This window comes from Carassius gibelio, chromosome A2 (genome assembly GCF_023724105.1).
Source record: "Carassius gibelio isolate Cgi1373 ecotype wild population from Czech Republic chromosome A2, carGib1.2-hapl.c, whole genome shotgun sequence".
Classification (NCBI taxonomy): Eukaryota; Metazoa; Chordata; class Actinopteri; order Cypriniformes; family Cyprinidae; genus Carassius; species Carassius gibelio.
The window spans coordinates 31,120,092-31,140,091 of record NC_068372.1 but is presented as its reverse complement, the minus strand read 5'-3'; the positions used below and the strand labels follow the sequence as shown (position 1 = coordinate 31,140,091).

The following is a 20,000-nucleotide window of genomic DNA, read 5'->3' as shown; positions in this document are numbered from 1 at the left end:
GGCTAGAAACGCTCAGAATGTCTTCTGATGGCGACGACGGCTCAGCTTTCTCTGAGATCTTGTGGAATTGGGTTATTTGCTGTTTTTACCATTTCTACTGCTTCTTTCCCATGGATCTTGTTAATGTATAACCTTGAGAGCCTTTTCCCCTAAAGACTGAAGTGAGGAAGCTGTGCGTCATATCGGCTCGGCCCTGATGATGTTAATGCCTTGTTGGCTTGACATCTGAAGATTTCATTCCAGAAGGAACATCTCAACAGTAGATGAACAGTAGATGTTTATTCCTGACAAACAGTGCAGGGTTTTCCAGAAGGAGGTTATGTGTCGTACCCGGGGATGTTTAAGGTAACTCATAGCGTTTTATTCCCTGAACACATCCAGCTCATGTTTCTGGATTACTGCACACACTATATTAGCTAATATTATCTGTTTCTAATGTTGCAATATTTATTTTATTGTCATATATAATAGTTAGCAATATTTATTAATTATAAAACACTATTATAAAAAGGTAATGTTTATTTTACTCATATATATTAATATATCCAATATATTCACACATCATGGATGTCACATGATTTTGGAACCAGTATACCTGAAGTAAGCAAGGTTAGGGTTAATCAGGTTAGAGGTCAGAGGTCAGGGTCATGGAGTCACTCGAGAGGTTTTCTGTCACAGCTGAACTCAAACCAGGTAATCCAGGCCTGACCGGGCGAGATAAATGTTCAGTTTAGATGCTTGGCTTTGAATCGTCTGAATCTGAGTCACGTGAGGCTGCTGTACGGAGGCGGAGCCACTTGACACTCCTGGCTCTGATTGGCTGCCCCTAAATGTAATTCGCTGCTGGCAGTTGGATGATTGAGATTTCATGTGCGTCGCCCCGGCACATTGTAAATATGTTCATCTTGAATATTAAGAGAATATGAACACTGGATGCACACTGTGTGAGAAGCATGCTGTCACGTTATATTTGTCTCATCGTTGTTAATGAATATAATCTCATCACCCTCGGCTGGGAGCGTGTGCTTCATATAGAGAGATCTGTATACAGTAAAACTCATCGATAACACCCACTGGGAATTTTATTTTAAAACAATTCTCTGAAGCTCTGAATTTACACAGAGAAAGCCAGGAAGTGTGAGCCACACACTCTCTGAAGGATCTCTGTTCCTCTGTTCAGACGCGTCTCTTCACACGCAGCAGATTCCAGTGAAGATGGCATTGATCCGTGTAGGTCAGCAGCATCTGGTTTGTGTTCGCTCTGTTTTGATTAATGTATACCAGTGTCCATATGCTGCTGTGTTGACCTCTGACCTCACCAGACTGGACCCCTTCTGTTGGGTCACATCATGAAGCTGAGGAACAGATGAATGTTTATGTGCTGAGAGCAGATGTCCTGTCGTTCTGTTCCTCATTTGCTCTTTAATATTGATTTTTTTTGGCCTTGAAATTTACTGACTTCGTTCACAAGAGCAGGTGACATCAATCCATGCGGTCAATAACTTGTCACTCAGTGTCCGGCGATCAGATAAAGACCTCGGGATAAAGACCTCAGGCTTCTGGGTTAAAGCAGCTTTAGATACAGTTTGTGTTAGAGCGGGGAATTGAGTTTGACCATGTCAAAGAGACATTCATATGGGAATAATAACCGCTCAATGATAAACAGATGAACAGTCGTTCCACATGCTGTTCGGGCAGACTGCTGAAAATGATTTCCTTATGATTTCTGACTAGCTTTCTTCTACAAGTATCTAAAGATTCTTAAATCGAGATACATTTACTTGAGATGCAAAATAAAGATAAGAAGTCTTGTATAATAATGATGTGAATCTATGCAGCTGTTGCCCTGAGAGTTATGATTCAGAAGCAATTTGGCCATATTTGCCAGAGTACAATATATACACACACACACACACACACACTCTCACACACACTGTAATAAATATGTATTTACACCAACACATACCTGTAGGGTCGCTAATAAATGTTTACAAAAAAGATTTGAAAACCGATTTTATGTTAACATTCTGTGAGGGGGGGGGGGGCAGAGAGAGAGAGAGACAGAGAGAGAGAGAGAGACAGAGAGAGAGAGAGAGAGAGAGAGAGAGAGAGAGAGAGGGGGAGAGACAGAGAGAGAGACAGAGAGAGAGAGAGAGAGAGAGACACACACAGAGAGAGAGAGAGAGAGAGAGACACACACACAGAGAGAGAGACAGAGAGAGAGAGAGAGAGTTCCTGATCTTACTGGACTTTGGTTCTCGCTGCTGGTGAAGCTGCGGGTCACAGTGGAGCTCTCTCTCTCTCAGACGGAGCTGATGTGTGTCATTCTCTCATGTGTAATAACAGAAGATTATAAAGGATGATCAGGGCTTTGCGAGGCCTGTTTCCGTAGCAGGGGGTGGTTTTGAGACGATGTTATGAACAGAACAGCGTCGTCATTTCCTTTTCACCTGCGTCTGATGCTCTGAGCGTCTGCATATCACAGTATTTGCTCAGGTTTAGTGTTTGTTCTATATATCTGCTGCTCTAATGATCTGAAGTTCAGAGTCATCCCCCTGCATCTTTAGTCTGGGCTTTAAGAGACCGCAGGGAGCGCAACGGTTCAATTCCACAGTGAATCATGAAGCTGTGATAAGTGACTTTCTCTGGATGCATGGACATGGTCATATCTTAGGATTTTTGAATCTTGTACTGTTCTGGAAATGTTCACTCATGTCATATGAAGAGGTTATTCTGACCCCTCAGATATGGTTTTATATGAAGCTTCACATCCAACCAAAAGCATGTAATCTTATAGTGTGTTTATGTGCAGCGGCTGACCATTGTGGGTTCATCAGTTAGCAATATTGATACCCAGAGATCATGTATGGAAGCATATGGGTAGCATTATTCAATTTGGGATGTAATATGTAAAATGGCAATGCATTTCTGTATATACATTTCCATTTTCCAATACATTTGTGCAACGTTTGGTGCAAAATGAAAATGAAAATTAAATTACATAATTTTCATTTGCCATTTACTACACCAGTTTTAATATGTAAAACTTTATAAGTTGCAAAATTAAAATGAAAATGTATTACAGAAATGATTAGATATGTCTAACATGTTAAAGCAAAAACTGTGGCAAAATGATCATTTAAATGCTATTTTTCTTAATTGCATTAACACTCACAGTCAAGACACTTACGATTGCATTTTCATTCGGTGTCCCGCAATGAATGTAACAAAACTCAATGAGCACATTGAAAATGCATTCCGAGCCGATCACGTGTCCCCGCCCTCGCGCCACGTCAATCATTGTGTGAACAAGGCGGGGCTTACAGAAGGTCAGAGACTCAAGTCTCAAGAAGAGGATTCAATCAAGTGAGACAACATGGACAAGACAGTTGGTCCGTGTATGTTTTGATCATTTCGGTTTATGGCTTCAATATTTCATTCGCACTTGTGGGCGGAGCTGAAACGCTGCTTTCATCTGATTGGTCGAATCGGATCGGTTTTCATCTGACAGCCTTCAGCTCGGTCTTGTCATTCTTTCAGGTAGAATAAGAGTCAGTGCGAGTGAAGCACTGTAATGTCTGAAACTACGCTCACTGTTAATTAGCATAATATTTGAATCAGATGTAGCTGGGCACATAATTCGTGCTGCTGAGACCTGCAAATTATTTCTAGGTTGTAGTATTGTATGAATATTGTCCCACTGATAAAAAAAAGTGCAAATAGTTCTGTCCCTTTGGATAACAGTGAAGTGGAAATAAATATAGTTAAATTTATGAAATAAAATTAAATAGGATTTTTTTGGGGAGGTAAGTCTGGCCAGTTATACAAGCAACACGAGTCGGACGAGTCTAAAGATATGAGCTGAATTGGGTGAAACATTAAAGTTCTAGTCTGTGTCAATTACTCTCATAATAAATAATAATAATAATGTTAACTGTATTTTTCGGTATAAGTTGCATCAGTCCAAAAATACGTCATGATGAGGAAAAAAACATATATAAGTCGCACTGGACTATATGTCACATTTATTCAAGACCAAGAGAAAACATTACCGTCTACAGCCGCGAGAGGGCGCTCTGGGGTAGGCTACAGGAGCACTGAGCAGCATAGAGCTAATTTTACTATTTTTATTTAGAAATGTAACTATATTCATTTTTACAATTATTTATTAATGTCACACACACACACACACATACCTAGTGCCTTATGACTTAAAAGATGAGAGTGGTAAATGTTACAGACATGGAACTGTTCAGTCTATTATTGATTTTAATTTCCACTTCACTGTTATCCAAAGGGACAGAACTATTTGCACTGTATTTATCAGTGGGACAATATTCGTACAATACTACAACTTAGAAATAATTTGCAGGTCTCAGCAGCACGAATTATGTGCCCAGCTACATCTGATTCAAATATTATGCTAATTAACAGTGAGCGGTGGTTTCAGACATTACAGTGCTTCACTCGCACTGACTCTTATTCTGCCTGAAAGAATGACAAGACCGAGCTGAAGGCTGTCAGATGAAAACCGATCCGATTCGACCAATCAGATGAAAGCAGCGTTTCAGCTCCGCCCACAAGTGCGAATGAAATATTGAAGCCATAAACCGAAATGATCAAAACATACACGGACCAACTGTCTTGTCCATGTTGTCTCACTTGATTGAATCCTCTTCTTGAGACTTGAGTCTCTGACCTTCTGTAAGCCCCGCCTTGTTCACACAATGATTGACGTGGCGCGAGGGCGGGGACACGTGATCGGCTCGGAATGCATTTTCAATGTGCTCATTGAGTTTTGTTACATTCATTGCGGGACACCGAATGAAAATGCAATCGTAAGTGTCTTGACTGTGAGTGTTAATGCAATTAAGAAAAATAGCATTTAAATGATCATTTTGCCACAGTTTTTGCTTTAACATGTTAGACATATCTAATCATTTCTGTAATACATTTTCATTTTAATTTTGCAACTTATAAAGCGTTAAAATTAATATTCATTTTACATATTAAAACTGGTGTAGTAAATGGCAAATGAAAATTATGTAATTTAATTTTCATTTTCATTTTGCACCAAACCTTGCACAAATGTATTGGAAAATTTAAATGTAAATACAGAAATGCATTGCCATTTTACATATTGCATTGTCATTTTGCATATTACATCCCAAATTGAATAATGCTACCCATATGCTTCCATAATCATGTGTCTGTTGTTGATATATTTAACCCAGTTCAATGAAAGCATGAGATTATTCTTCATATTTAATATTTAAATATTTACTCAAAATGCAGGCCATATAGGCTATTGAAAGTTTTACTGTTTTATTGTCTGAAAAGGCTAAATATCAGGTGCTCGTTATTATAATTAGTTGATGGGATGTGACTGTTCACACCTCATTAATGCAGATTGTGTGTCTGGTGTTTATCCAATCAGAGTCCATTGTCTGTTTTCTAATATTTGTCAGTTATGGCCTTAAATCATCATAATTAATGTGGTGCACAGATACCAAAAAACTGACATTCAGAAGGTTTTCAGCTGCTTCATGTCACCAGATGTGTCTCCATGACGTGCCTCCGTTGCTCTCGCTCCGTCCCGTGTGTTTTCCCCTGTGTCCCTGCGAGCTTCACGTGTGCTGGCCATCTGTCCGCGCTGAAACACACCAGCGTCATCAGGAGTCCAGAGATCTGTCCGTCAGCGCTGATTCTCAGACTCATGCTCTCTCTGTGGGAAGGACGGGTGGGTCTTCTGCTCGTGTGAGGGTTAGCAAGCGCTAGATAAAGCTAACAGCAAGATCTGACAATGCTCTGCGAGTTAAATATCTCTGGACGGCTTCCAGTTGTAGTCTGCGGGGGTTAGAGCTCTGCGTCAGAACAGACGTTTTTTTACCATTTGTTCTGAGGATCGAAGACTTTTCTGTTGAACTGAATTTACAGCTCGTCACCCTGGAGCGCAGACTCTGTAGAGCTCACACACACACGACCGGCGTCTCAGAGCGTGGACGGGTCTGAAGGACCACTGTCTGTCGTGAAGCAGTCACTGGATCTGACACCGTTTACAGGAGAAGGAAATTAAATCTTTAAATGTGCGTTTCATTGCTGATTTACATCTGTGCGAAATAATGAGTACTTGATACTACTAGAAGTGAATTCTGCCTTAAGGATAAACAACTATATATTCTATACCCATAAGCTATTTAATTAAGGGCCCTATTTATTTTTTACTAAATGTTTTGCATTGTATTTTTTCTTCATTCAGTGTTTTACTATTGAAATCAAATTTACCATACAAAAATGTAAATATAATTAGAGTTAAAAATGTAATCATTAAAATTGTAATAATGAATTCACTATTTTAAAATCTGGTCAAATGAAAATATATTTAGAAAATATGCATTTATATTTTTGTCAAATAAGATGCAGCACAACATAATTTACATTAAAACATTGATGAAAATATATCTTGATTGTATGGATATTCCTTCAAATTATTATAATTATTACTTTGAGAAGTAGATTTTAGCACACAATATAATATATTCGTGTCCTGATTTCTTCAGGTTGAACCGATCTGTGTGTGTTTAACGCTCCGCTGAAGAGACTCGGAGCAGCTCTGGAGATGAAGCTCATGTGTTGAGAGGAACTTCTGCGTTCATTCACACAGAGACACAGAACATCCTCGCTCTGAACCTGAGGTCATGAGTCTGACTGGATCTTGTTTGTGGAGGAACTGTTGAGCATTAGTGTCATTTTCATACACATCTGTGCTGGCGCTAGCTTCATTAAACATTGAGCAGCTGCGCATCTGCTTCCGTCACCGTCCATAAGCGGCTTGTAGCCTGCACGAACCGTACGCCTGTCATTTGTCTGTCTGTTGACCCGCGACAGCTGGAGACTCATTCACGCGCTGTAAGATGACCAGCCAGAGCTTAACCCCTAACCCCACTCAACTACTGACCACCAGCTCACTCAACTGACCATCATAAAGTCGATGGTCAGTGATGTTAGCATGAGCTTGTCATTAAAGCATTACACGTTCAGAGCTGTTTACTCAAACAGTTTATTCTAACAGGATATTAACAGACCAGCGCTCGCGAAAATACAAAGTGCAGAAGTGATTCAGCATGTTTGGAGCTGTTACACAGCGCCCTTTACCTGGTTATCTGGTTAAACCTCACCACTGAGCTGCAGCTGTGCACCTGGAAGCTTGACTTTTTTATTCTCTATACTTGAATCCAATGAGAATTCATTATAAATCAGTATCATATTTAAATAATTTCAATGTTTTTAAACAACAAGCAAGTGTTTCCTGTTAAGAAAATAATTTCATTATAAAAACAAAATTTACTTTATGTAAAAAAAAAAAAAAAATTCTTTAGTTCCTCTTCAGGAACTGGAGCTGTGTAGAGGACGCTTTGGGGAAGGCCTCTAGTGTGACGTCTCTGAATAACGTCTGAAATCAGTCCAATGGATGGGCGAGACGTCATAGGCGGGTGACGTCAGAGACCAGGAAGCATAAAAGCATGAGCGACGAAGCCGGCAACCAGCCTTCTGTTTTCAGCAAGCGCTCTGTGTATGTATAAGTCGCTATCTGTTTGAGTCTTATTTAATGTCGTTTGTCCTCTGATAAACTCCATTTGTCAAAGCTTCAATCAAAGAAGTTTTGGGCGAGAGCAAGCAGCGTTCAGGCTGTGTGTTTTCCCTGCCAGCAAAAAAGAAAGGGTAGGGACACACGCAGCTCGTGTGTTGTCTGCTTGAGAGTGAAGCGCACAGTGTCAGCTCTCGAGGAGCTCCGTGTATGCGATCTTATGGTTGCAGTCGCGCTGCTGCTGAGGCACGGCGGCGACCGCGATAGCGGGAATCACACATGATCTGGCGAATGGGTTGGAGACGGCTCGACCTATCTCCATCCGTGTTCACTAGAGCTAAAGCTCGTTCTCGAGGCTTGGAAGCCCGAGCTGCGATTTCTTCACCCTCAGCACAGCTCACTGCAGCATTCATCTTTCTCTGAGGAGACTGATGGTGTTTGTGTGACTGATTGAAAAAAAAAAATAGACATGCATGCTGTTGAGGCCAATTGCATTGTTTCATTTTCATTTTCATTTTTTTACACCAGACCGTGTTGACTTGCCTGGTTGTTGACTACATTTAATTCTGAGGAATAAAATTACATATTTATCTGACTGTGTGAAGTTCAATGTACAGGGGCTCTTGGGATGTAATTTCTTGTGTGAGAACACGTGTTTACCGCTCTTCCTCTGAGGAGGTTGTGGAAGTCAGGGCAAGGTCAGGGGCTGCTGGGCAGGACAGTCCCAGCCGTGTTCCAGCCCCTAGTGCCAGCAGTGTCACTTTTGCACTCCGCAGACGTTAGAGTGGTGCTCCCAGGACGAAGGGTTCTAGTGGAAAGTGGTTCTGCCTAGGATGTTTTGAGGGCCAGCTCCCTCTGTGGAAGAGTGGTGTACACCACATTACAGAGTGCCCGTCTCTCTTCAGTGCCCTCAGGAGATCGTTCTGCCATCCCTGCCGGTGTTCCAGGGCGCAGCGATCTCCAGCGAGTGCTTCTCTCAGATACCGCCCGGAAACGTAGCGGTGCTAAGAGGCTTGCGACCTCCTGGGAGGTTTCCAGAGGTTCTAGGAGCACCAGAGGCCAGTCTTGAGAGGCTGATTCCCTTAGTAGACTATTTGGCAGCATGCCAAATGTGTCTCAGTGGGTCCTGCACACTGTAGTGAGAGACCACAGAATCTAGTTCTGCTGGGCCCCAAGCAGGCTCTGGTAATGGAACAGAAGTAGACTCTCTCTGAGGACGGAGGCCATCGAGGTGGTCCCTCCTTGGGTTGCAGAGTCCAGGTCCTACAGCCGGTACTTCACTGTTCCGAGGAAGGATTAGGTGTTGTGTCCTTTTTAAGATCTGCGCTTTTTGAACCTCTCAGTCAAGGGACTGAAGTTCAGCACACTTGCACAGGCCAAGTCCGAGGACTGGTGTGTCACGATCTATCAAAAAGATGCACTCATCTCCATCCTTCTTCATCTGAGGTTCCTGAGGTTTGTTTTTGAGGGCAAAAGCTTACCAATATGGATCTTCCTCTGGCCTTGCACTTTCACCCCACACTTTCACGACTCAACCACATTGACGATTGGTTAATATTAGCTCAATCGGAGCAGATGACGGTTCGGCATCGATGTGTCGTTCTCGCTCACATGAAAGAGCTGGGGTTAAGACTTAATGCCAAGGAAAGTGTGTTTTCTCCAGTACAAAGAACCACTTATCTGGGAATGGTGTGGGATTTGACCACGATGCAGGCACGTATGTCACGTGCTCAGATCGAGTCGACTCTGCAGTCCCTCTCAGACACTCACTCTCAAGCATTCTCGGAGATTGCTGGGTCTGATGGCAGCTGCGTCCAACATGAATGCTTTTGGACTGCTGTACATGAGACCCCTACAGTGGAGGCTCAAGACCAAGGGGTTCTCCCCAAGGGGAAACCCACTTCACATGCTAAAGGTCATGCAGTGGTGCCTTAGACATGCCTACGTGCCTTAGGCATGTGGAGAAAACCTTGGTTCTTGTCTCAGGGCCCGGTGCTGAGAGCTCCTTGTCGCCGTGTATGCTAGCGACGGACACGTCCCTCACCAGCTGGGGTGCGGTCATGAGTGATAACCCTGCCCGCGGTCTGTGGAGTGGCTGCCATCTGACATGGCATGTCATCTGCCTGAGGATGCTGGCTGTGCTTCAAGCATTACATTACTTTGTCCCAGACCTAAGAGGTCACCGTGTTGCTGTGCACCAACAATACAGCAGTAGGGTTATTAAACACCAAGGAGTTCTGCGCTCAGGCTGTTTATACAAACTAGTGTAACAGATCCTTGTGTGGTCCCAGGGTGAACTCCTCTCGCTGAGAGCATTCCACATTCCTGGGCATCTTAATAAAGGAGCAGACATCCTGTTGAGGCAGAGGCCGAGGACCAGGGAATGGCGGCTTCACACCGAGGTGATGAAGCAGAGTTGGAGAGGTTGGCCAGACTCGGGTGGAACTGTTTGCAACTCGAGAGACATCACACTGTCCCCTCTGGCTTCCTCTAACTCCACTGGGACACACCATGCTACAGCCGTGGCCGAGGCTTCATCTGTACAGTTCTGGAGAGAGTGCTCCGGGATGGAGTCCGGCTGCTGTTAGTAGCCTTGTTCTGGCCGGGCTGGTTATGTTTCCTGGGCCTGATTTCTCTTTTTGATGGCACTCTATGGGAGGTTCCCGTCAGGAGAGATCTCCTCTCACAGGCGAAGGGTGTGCCCATGCATGGAGCTTAGAGTCTGTAGATGTGGTCTCTGAGGAAGAACAACTCTTAGCTTCCAATCTCTCAACCGAGGTGGTTGAGACCATTCTCCAATCCAGAGCTCCCTCAACGAGGAAACTGTATGCCTCAAAGTGGAAGCTTTTCACTTCTGGTTGCGGACACCGCAGCTGGACCCAGTTAACTGCCCGGTTGGTACAGTGCTGGAATTCCTGCAGGCTCTCCGCAGAGTTGACCCACTCCACCCTGAATGTCTACATGGCAGCCATGGTGGCCTACCACACCCCTCTCGGTGGCCAGTCAGTGTGCAGGAACCCTCTGGTTACATGTTTCCTCCATGGTGCGCTGAGGCTGAAGCCTCTGGCCAGAAGAAGCTAATGCTAAGTGGTGATCAGGATGCTATCCTAAGCCTCAAGTCCTCTGATCTCACCTCTCCTGGGGGTCAAGACTCATGAGGCTGGTTACCTGTTTTTCTCAGATCATGTTTTTTTGCTTCCTGGTCTCTGACATTACCCGCCTATGACGTCTCGCCCATCCATTGGACTGATTACACACATTATTCAGGCTGGAGGTATTCCCCAAAGCATCCTCGACGCAGCGTCTCGTTCCTTCGAGGAACCAGGGTTATATACATAACCTTAGACGATTTTTGCATGCATTTGGATTTTTAATAGCAATATATTAGGCAATGTATGGCATCAGTGACCTCAGACTCAGAGCTCAGGGTCACATGACACCAATCACATCTGCTGGCTGGTTTGGTCGGTTGCCATAGATACCATATTCCCAGCGGCGCTGGTCTGATCCGTGGATCTGCAAACACAGCCAGCAGTGATGAAGACACTGCAGAGAGAGAGGGACAGAGAGACAGAGAGAGAGAGAGAGAGAGAGAGAGAGAGAGACAGAGAGAGAGAGAGAGAGAGCGAGAGAGAGAGAGAGAGACAGACAGAGAGATAGAGAGAGAGAGACAGAGAGAGAGAGAGAGAGAGAGAAAGAGAGAGCGAGAGAGAGACAGACAGAGAAATAGAGAGAGAGAGAGAGAGAGAGAGATAGAGAGAGCGAGAGAGAGGGGCAGAGGTGGTTGACTAGGCAACAGTAAGACAAGATACGCCTCGATGCAGCACAGATAAGAAACAGCTTCAGATACAGAAAGCTGGAGTCTTCCGGTTTGGAAGCTGATGTTGATGACAGAAAGACAGAACTATATGATATTATATCTTGTTGTACTCTAATTGTTAATTACTGCAGGGTATTCTGGGAAAATACACCACATTTGTCTTCAGAATATATAATCTGAAGCGGCTTCCCGTTGGATTCACATGCATGGGTTAATGTTAACGAATAGATCAACAAACAGCTGTTTAGACGCTCTTTTAGCAAACTCAACTAGTCTCCAACAATACAGTCAAATGCTCAAGTCAAGTCACATTTATTTCTGTAGTGCTTTATATGAAAACAAATATTTCACAGAAATAAACAGGAATATAACAGAATGATTTAAGGAGACAGTTCAGATTTTAAAAGACATGAGTGTTGTTATTTCCTAACATTGTGAAGTTCAGACAGATCATGTTGTGTGAGAATAGCTCTTTCTCGTGGTAAAATCAGTGTAAGGCATGGTGTCACCACATTATTAGGCACACCTTCCTATTTGTTATATAATATTTGTTTATTTAAATATCATTTAATATTTGTTCTTCCATGTGCTGTCTGGTTGCAGGAATACAGGATCAGACCACTGAGGATTATGAAAACCAGGTCATGAAGCTCAAACACATCTAGAAAAAAGAGAAACGAGTGCGGTGAGTATCTGTCATCTGTGTGTGTGTGTGTGTGTGTGTGTATGCTGGATATTAACATGCCTTCACTTCCTCTATTTTTGGACTTGTCTCTTCTGGAGCGTGTCATGGATCTGTGAAGGTGTCTTGATTGAACTCTGACAGGCCTGACAGCAAAGCCCAACTCTTCCTCAGTCGTTTCCTCAAGCGAAGGAAATAAACTCTTTTCCAGAAGTGTGTTTGTTTAACACTTTACTGTTGATGACCTGACAGTGTGGATTCCATCTGCATATTAGTTGCACATTTGCATGCATTTAGCAACACCTCTGAGATCTCCTGTGAAGGCATTAGCCACATTCTGCACCAAGCAGTTTAGAAGTAACGGTGTATTTGAACAGTTAAAACACAGCTCGTTCTGTCAGCATATGCTCGTGCTGGTCTTTAGCTGCTGTTTGATGATCCCGTGTTGAACTGTGTTTGTGGAGCCACTCAACATCTGGCAGGACGTAAGCGGGTTGTGACCCGAGCGATTGGCTGGACGGTCGACACGCTGCAATCAGACACTCAACGGATGGAGCGATTACCCGCTCGAGGAGATTACTGAGTGTTTTTACTCTAGTGATGAGGCCAGACTCGCTCCTCAGTTCAGCTGTGAATTCAGTGTTGTATTTTAGCATCTCAAATGTTAGTGCTGCTCATAAATGAGATTAGCATGTGTGCGGATCTGTCTTCTGTTATTATCTGAGTGTGAAAAACAAATCGTGCAGGTAATGAGGAGCCGATTGATATCAGATCGCCGCACACCTGCATGCAGCCCTGGATGGGAATAATCGATTTTTCAGAGTAAATATTGCCTCCTGGCTGTGGATGTTTTGCGAGTCTGTGCTGCATCGCTCCCGGAAGACGGCGGTCCACACTGCACTTAACGTGAAGGACGAGAGTAAAACGCACAATGCCTGGGAAGCTTTTCAATAATTAATGGGTTCTCTCGTAAAACATCCATCTGTGCAGGAGTGGAGTGATGGTGAGATGATGGCTGTGAACAGCAGCACTTTACTCTCGTCTGTTTGAGTGCATGTTTGTTCTTATCAACAGACCAAAAAAGCATCAACTGTATTAAACACCCGTTGTATATCGCAGTAATGAGCCGCGACTGCATGAGACCCAGAAATACTCGCAGCGATGATCCACTCCAGTCATGTGCCATAAAAATACAATATGGTCCAAAATGAGCTGCAGAATTATTTGTGTTATATGTTTTCACAAATATTAATGTAAGATTATTTGTAGTATATTTTTCAATGATGTAAGATTTAAAATGAAAGAAATGCAATTTTCCCAGATTCCCAACAAATGCAACATGGCAAATCAAATGATCATGCAGAAATGACGGAAAATTATATATATATATATATTTTACTGTATTTCATTAACTTGCTGCATATATCAAGAACATGACCATCAACAACAGACTCTGCATCCATCGATTCTGCTTTGTTTTTTCACTGACAGGAAACTCAGGACTTAAAGAAAATGTGTGTATGTGTGTGTGAGAGAGAGAGAGAGAGTGTGTGTGTGAGTGTGTGTGTGTGTGAGAGAGAGTGTGTGTGTGTGTGTGTGTGTGTGTGAGAGTGTGTGTGTTAGAGAGAGAGAGAGAATGTGCATGTAAGAGTGTGTGTGTATTGGAGGCCGTTTGAGGTGAAACCCATTGGAAACTTACACATTGAAACACTTGCGATACACACTGAAACACTTTCAGTGTGTATATCAAGTGTTTCAGTGTGTACCACAGGTGTTTCAGTGTGTATCGCAAGTGTTTCAGTGTGTATCGCATGTGTTTCAGTGTGAATCGCAAGTGTTTCAGTGTGTATCGCAAGTGTTTCAGTGTGTATCGCAAGTGTTTCAGTGTGTATCGCAAGTGTTTCAGTGTGTATCGCAAGTGTTTCAGTGTGTATCGCAAGTGTTTCAGTGTGTATGGCAAGTGTTTCAGTGTGTATCGCAAGTGTTTCAGTGTGTATCGCAAGTGTTTCGGTGTGTATCGCAGGTGTTTCGGTGTGTATCGCAAGTGTTTCGGTGTGTATCGCAAGTGTTTCGGTGTGTAGCGCAGGTGTTTCGGTGTGTACCGCAGGTGTTTCGGTGTGTATCGCAGGTGTTTCGGTGTGTATCGCAGGTGTTTCGGTGTGTATCGCAAGTGTTTCAGTGTGTATCGCAAGTGTTTCAGTGTGTATCGCAAGTGTTTCGGTGTGTATCGCAGGTGTTTCGGTGTGTATCGCAGGTGTTTCGGTGTGTATCGCAGGTGTTTCGGTGTGTATCGCAAGTGTTTCGGTGTGTATATCAAGTGTTTCAGTGTGTATATCAAGTGTTTCAGTGTGAATCGCAAGTGTTTCAGTGTGAATCGCAAGTGTTTCAGTGTGTATCGCAAGTGTTTCAGTGTGTATTGCAAGTGTTTCAGTGTGTATGGCAAGTGTTTCAGTGTGTATCGCAAGTGTTTCAGTGTGTACCGCAGGTGTTTCAGTGTGAATCGCAAGTGTTTCAGTGTGAATCGCAAGTGTTTCAGTGTGTATCGCAAGTGTTTCAGTGTGTATGGCAAGTGTTTCAGTGTGTATCGCAAGTGTTTCAGTGTGTATCGCAAGTGTTTCAGTGTGTATCGCAGGTGTTTCAGTGTGTATCGCATGTGTTTCAGTGTGTATCGCAAGTGTTTCAGTGTGTATCGCAAGTGTTTCAGTGTGTATCGCAGGTGTTTCAATGTGTATCGCAAGTGTTTCAGTGTGTATCGCAAGTGTTTCAGTGTGTATCGCAAGTGTTTCAGTGTGTATCGCAAGTGTTTCAGTGTGAATCGCAAGTGTTTCAGTGTGTATCGCAAGTGTTTCGGTGTGTATCGCAAGTGTTTCAGTGTGTATCGCAGGTGTTTCAGTGTGTATCGCAAGTGTTTCAGTGTGTATCGCAAGTGTTTCAGTGTGTATCGCAGGTGTTTCGATGTGTATCGCAAGTGTTTCAGTGTGTATCGCAGGTGTTTCGGTGTGTATCGCAGGTGTTTCGGTGTGTATAGCAAGTGTTTCAGTGTGTATCGCAAGTGTTTCAGTGTGTATCGCAAGTGTTTCAGTGAGTATCGCAAGTGTTTCAGTGTGAATCGCAAGTGTTTCAGTGAGTATCGCAAGTGTTTCAGTGTGTATCACATGTGTTTCAGTGTGTATCGCAAGTGTTTCAGTGTGTATCGCAGGTGTTTCGGTGTGTATCGCAGGTGTTTCAATGTGTATAGCAAGTGTTTCAGTGTGTATCGCAAGTGTTTCAGTGTGTATCGCAAGTGTTTCAATGTGTATAGCAAGTGTTTCAGTGTGTATCGCAAGTGTTTCAGTGTGTATCGCAAGTGTTTCAGTGTGTATCGCAAGTGTTTCGGTGTGTATCGCAGGTGTTTCGGTGTGTATCGCAGGTGTTTCGGTGTGAATCGCAAGTGTTTCAGTGTGTATCGCAAGTGTTTCAGTGTGTATCGCAAGTTATTCACTTTTACACACAAGTGTTTCAGTGTATATCACAAGTTTTCAATGGGTTTGCCTCAAACGGCCTCCCATCTGTGTGTGTGTTGTGTTTCTGCGCTGCTGTTGAGTGTTTCTCTCTCTGTCTGCAGTGCGTCTGGACGTCAGTCGAGGGTCATGGCTGTCTGGGGCAGAGTTCCTCTCCGCTCCCTGCTGCTGTTCTTCTTCATCTTCCTGCAGAACTCCTGTGACTCTTTATGTAGGTCTCCATGTGCTCTAACAGGCTGTTGTTGGTATGGTAACAATGCATGTCCTTTATGATGGGATGTCGTCATGGAAACTAAGCAGAGGCTGATGATATTTTACTGTAATGAATTATTAAAACAGAAATATTTGTGTCTGCTGGACACTGGAATGAAAGTGAATCCTCTCTTACAAAAAATAATTCTAGAATAAAGAAAGCGCAGCTGTACTACAATCAGTGTGACTGAGGAGGCCATTTTATATCATGTCACCAAAGATTCATTAAAATGTTTTACATGGATTTACGAGTTCAGCACAGATTTGAGAATTTTTTATTGTTTGGAAATGCAGTTATATTGATTGCATTGATTCAGACGTCACTTAAAAGTAGAGGTGTAACGGTACACAGAAGTCATGCTTCTATACGTATGTGTGTGTTCATGCGTGTTTGTCTGTATTCATGCGTGTTCGTGTGTGTGTGTGTGTGTGTTCATGCATGTTCGTGTGTGTGTGTGTGTGTGTGTGTGTTCATGCATGTTCGTGTATGTATATGTTTGTGTGTGTATTCGTGTGTGTTCATGCGTGTTCTTGTGTATGTGTGTGTGTTTATGCGTGTTCCTGTGTTTTTGTGTGTGTGTTCATGTGTGTTCTTGTGTGTTCATGCATGTTCGTTCGTGTGTATATTCATGAGAGTTCTTGTGTGTTCATGTGTGAATGTGTTTGTGTGTGTGTGTGTGTGTGTGTGTGTTCTCATGCGTTTTGTGGGTGTATGTGGGTTCATGCGTGTTTGTGTGTGTGTGTGTGTGTGTGTTTATGTGTGTGTTCTTGTGTGTTCATACGTGTTCGTGTGTGTTATATTTAAGGGAAATATTTAAGACATCAGCTTGAGTTGCATTACCGTTGTTTATCACTGTGAAGCTGCTTTGACACAATCTGGATTTGACTTGGTCCGTTCTCCCAGAATGCATTGCTCCTTGCATCTAATCCTTTCAGTGCTGAAATGTATGGACAAAATGTGTTCAGTCTAATTTAAATGGGCTTTCTGAAATCAAGTCATGTTTGTTTGTATCGGACAATCCACCTCATCTCAGAGTATGTTTAAATGGCATCTGTTCTAAGCCCATCATCTGTGAAGACAGGAGTGTTTCTGATCACACAGCGGCTGTAAGTTTAACACAAAGCCAGGGAAATGGAGCAGCAGCTCTGACCGTGACGTCAGTAACACACTTGTGTTTGTGTTGCAGTGGCTCCGAGGTTCACTAAGATTCCCACGGATCAGATCGGTGTGTCCGGCGGAGTCGTGTCGTTCGTGTGTCTGGCCGCAGGCGACCCCAAGCCTCAGGTGTTCTGGAACAAAAAGGGCAAGAAAGTGAATTCTCAGAGGATCGAGGTGAGAAACACACCACAGCAAGAGCATCAGATCACTCAGTGACCAGAGTCCAACTGAAACCGGACTTTAGTTCACACTACAGCCGAGTAACATGGGGTTCAATCTTATAAAAAAATTAAAATATAGGTGTGTCCATCTGCTGCAGGACATGAAGCATTAATGAGCAGAAAATTAAACGTTTACAAACATTATAAATACTAGAATATCCTCTCACTCCAAACAATCCTTGAAATGCACCTGTACTCGGGACAGAATGAGAGTATAAAACAAATATAGATCTCTTATGCCTGTCTCATTCAGTAGCAGTACACGTGCGCTTTGACCCTGTTTTGTGTGCTTGACATTAAAGGGGTCATGAACTGCCATTTTTATTATTTTCTACTGTTCTCTGAGGTCCACTTATAATGTTATCAAAATGTGCATCAAATAACACATTTTAGAAGTAATAGTTTATTTTTTGTCCTGTACTGAGCCCCTCATCAGAGCACTCTGGCCAATCATTATGGAGCCAGAAGAGTCTCAATAAAGATAAATGCACACACTACATTCACATATGAACACACAGGATTCATAGATGCATACACATGATTCATAAATACACACACAAGATGCACAAATGCGCACAAAATTCACAAATGCACACAAAAATCAGAAATACACACACAATTCAGAAATGCAAACAACATTTACAAATGCACTCAAGATTCACAAATGCACAGGACAAGATTCACAAATGCACAGGACAAGATTCAGAAATGTATTTCTGATGCACACACACATATATCTTGATTCACAAACTGCTTGCGGTCTGTGAACTTCACTGCATTTGTGTGTGAATTTTGAGACTCCCCTGACTTGGCTCGACACACAAATGCTTTTTTTTAAACAGGGAATGATCTGCAACCAATCAGATATCTCCCTTGTTTTAGCCAATCACAAGAATGCACCCCACGTGGGGGGATGTGTGCATATCTGACTGTAGTGTGTGCATTTATCTTTATTGAGACTCTTCTGGCTCCATAAATCATAGACTCGGAAGGAAACGCCCACTGCTGTGATTGGCTAACAGCTGTGTGTGATTGACAGCTACATCCTTCACAGATGGACAGTGCTGTGATAAAAATGCATAAATACTATGTATATGGTAAAAACATATATATATATATACATACAGATATAACAGATTCATTATTAAATAAAGAAAGGCAATGTAAAGACTGTTTCTCCACAGCTTGAGCTGCACAACGTCTTATTGTCTTTGGACCATCTTTATCCTTTAGGTTCTGTGTATACCTGCTTTTGCCTCTTTATTTAAAGTTAAAACATATTAAACAACATTTAATTTAATAGCTAAAAAAAAGGCACAACAAGCAAAATAAAATAAAAATGTGAGGGGCAGGTTTAGAGTTAGGGAGAAGAAAATTTTATCTAGAAAGAAAATAGAGGTTAGGATTAGGATTTGTGGTGTGTGTGTGTGAGAGAGAGAGAGAGAGAGAGAGAGAGAGAGAGTGTGTGTGTGTGTGTGTGTGAGAGAGAGAGAGAGAGTCTGTGTGTGTGTGTGTGTGTGTGTGAGAGAGAGAGAGAGAGAGAGAGAGATAGAGTCTGTGTGTGTCTGTGTGTGTGTGTGTGTGTGTGTGTGTGTGTGTGTGTGTGTGTGTGTGCGTGTGTGTACACCTGCGTCCTCAGATGGTGAGGGAGAGCCTTTATTCTACACTTTTGTGACCAAACAGGAGGGGATTTGAACTAATCTGTTCTCATGAATATGCAAATGAGATGCTAATGAGCAGAGCAGAAGCCTTTGTTCCTGTACAGTCACTGAAACAGCAGAAGAAGAGTGTGTTAGTGCAGGGAACGGCCTCTGTTCACGCCTGAAGTCCGTGTCAATCACATTTAAGCATTTAGCAGACGCTTTTATCCAAAGCAACTTACAGTGCATTCAGGCTACAAATATTTTTACAAGTATGTGTGTCCCCGGGGAATTAAACCCACAACCTTTTAGTCTGCCAACGCAGTGCTCTACCACTGAGCCACAGGAACAAACACGTGAAATAAGCTGACGGAAGCATAAATGAGTTTAGATTATGAGACCAAAGTTCAGCCACAGAGCTCTTCCTGAATGTGGAACGCTTTGATTTGGTGAACATGACTTCACACTGCAGGTCACTTCCTGTGTGTGTGTGTGTGTGTGTGTGTGTGTGTGTGCTTCATTCCTCACTGGATTCATGTGTTGAGATGATCTCAAATTAACCTGTTAGACTGTAAATACTGCTGAATTACTGTTATGTGGCGTCTCCATTTTGATCAGTTCAGTTATTCAGTCGGATAAAGGTTGTGATGGAAATCAATTTAATGAAATGTGTTAAAATGTGTTAGCTGTTGTTTCACCTGCTGTGGGATTCTGAATCTGAATGTAATTCTACTTCCTCTTCTCCGGTTTGATCTTTAATAACTGTCTGTCTGCTTGCTGACTCATGTCACTCTGCTGTGATTGGTGGATGTGTGCTCATGCTGCTCTCTCATTGGTCCAGACCATAGAGTTTGATGAAGGGGCGGGAGCAGTGCTGCGTATCCAACCGCTCAGAGCGCCGCGGGACGAAAACGTTTACGAATGTGTCGCCAAAAACACTGAAGGTGAAATCGCCGTGACCTCCAAACTGTCCATCATCAGAGGTGAGACATTCTTCATGATCATCATCATCATCATCATTATTATCCAAACACATCAATCAGAATTTCCTCCAAATGTATTTTATATTGCAGTGGATGCATCTTTTTTTTCTGTCCTGATCAGCTCTGATGTGTGTTTGCCCTCAGCTGGTGCGTAA

At 42.9% G+C, this 20,000-nt stretch overlaps 1 protein-coding gene across 1 annotated transcript in view; it reads left to right on the top strand.

The window, feature by feature from the left end:
• LOC127938904 (receptor-type tyrosine-protein phosphatase S) overlaps positions 1–20,000 on the top strand; it is a 76,008-nt gene that overhangs the window by 2,855 nt on the left and 53,153 nt on the right. Inside the window, exons 2-5 of the mRNA XM_052535821.1 lie at positions 12,012–12,093; positions 15,695–15,801; positions 17,030–17,175; positions 19,704–19,845. Of these exons, the coding sequence (XP_052391781.1) occupies positions 15,720–15,801; positions 17,030–17,175; positions 19,704–19,845 (370 nt within the window). The 5' untranslated portion in view covers positions 12,012–12,093; positions 15,695–15,719. The remainder of the gene's footprint in view (positions 1–12,011; positions 12,094–15,694; positions 15,802–17,029; positions 17,176–19,703; positions 19,846–20,000) is intronic.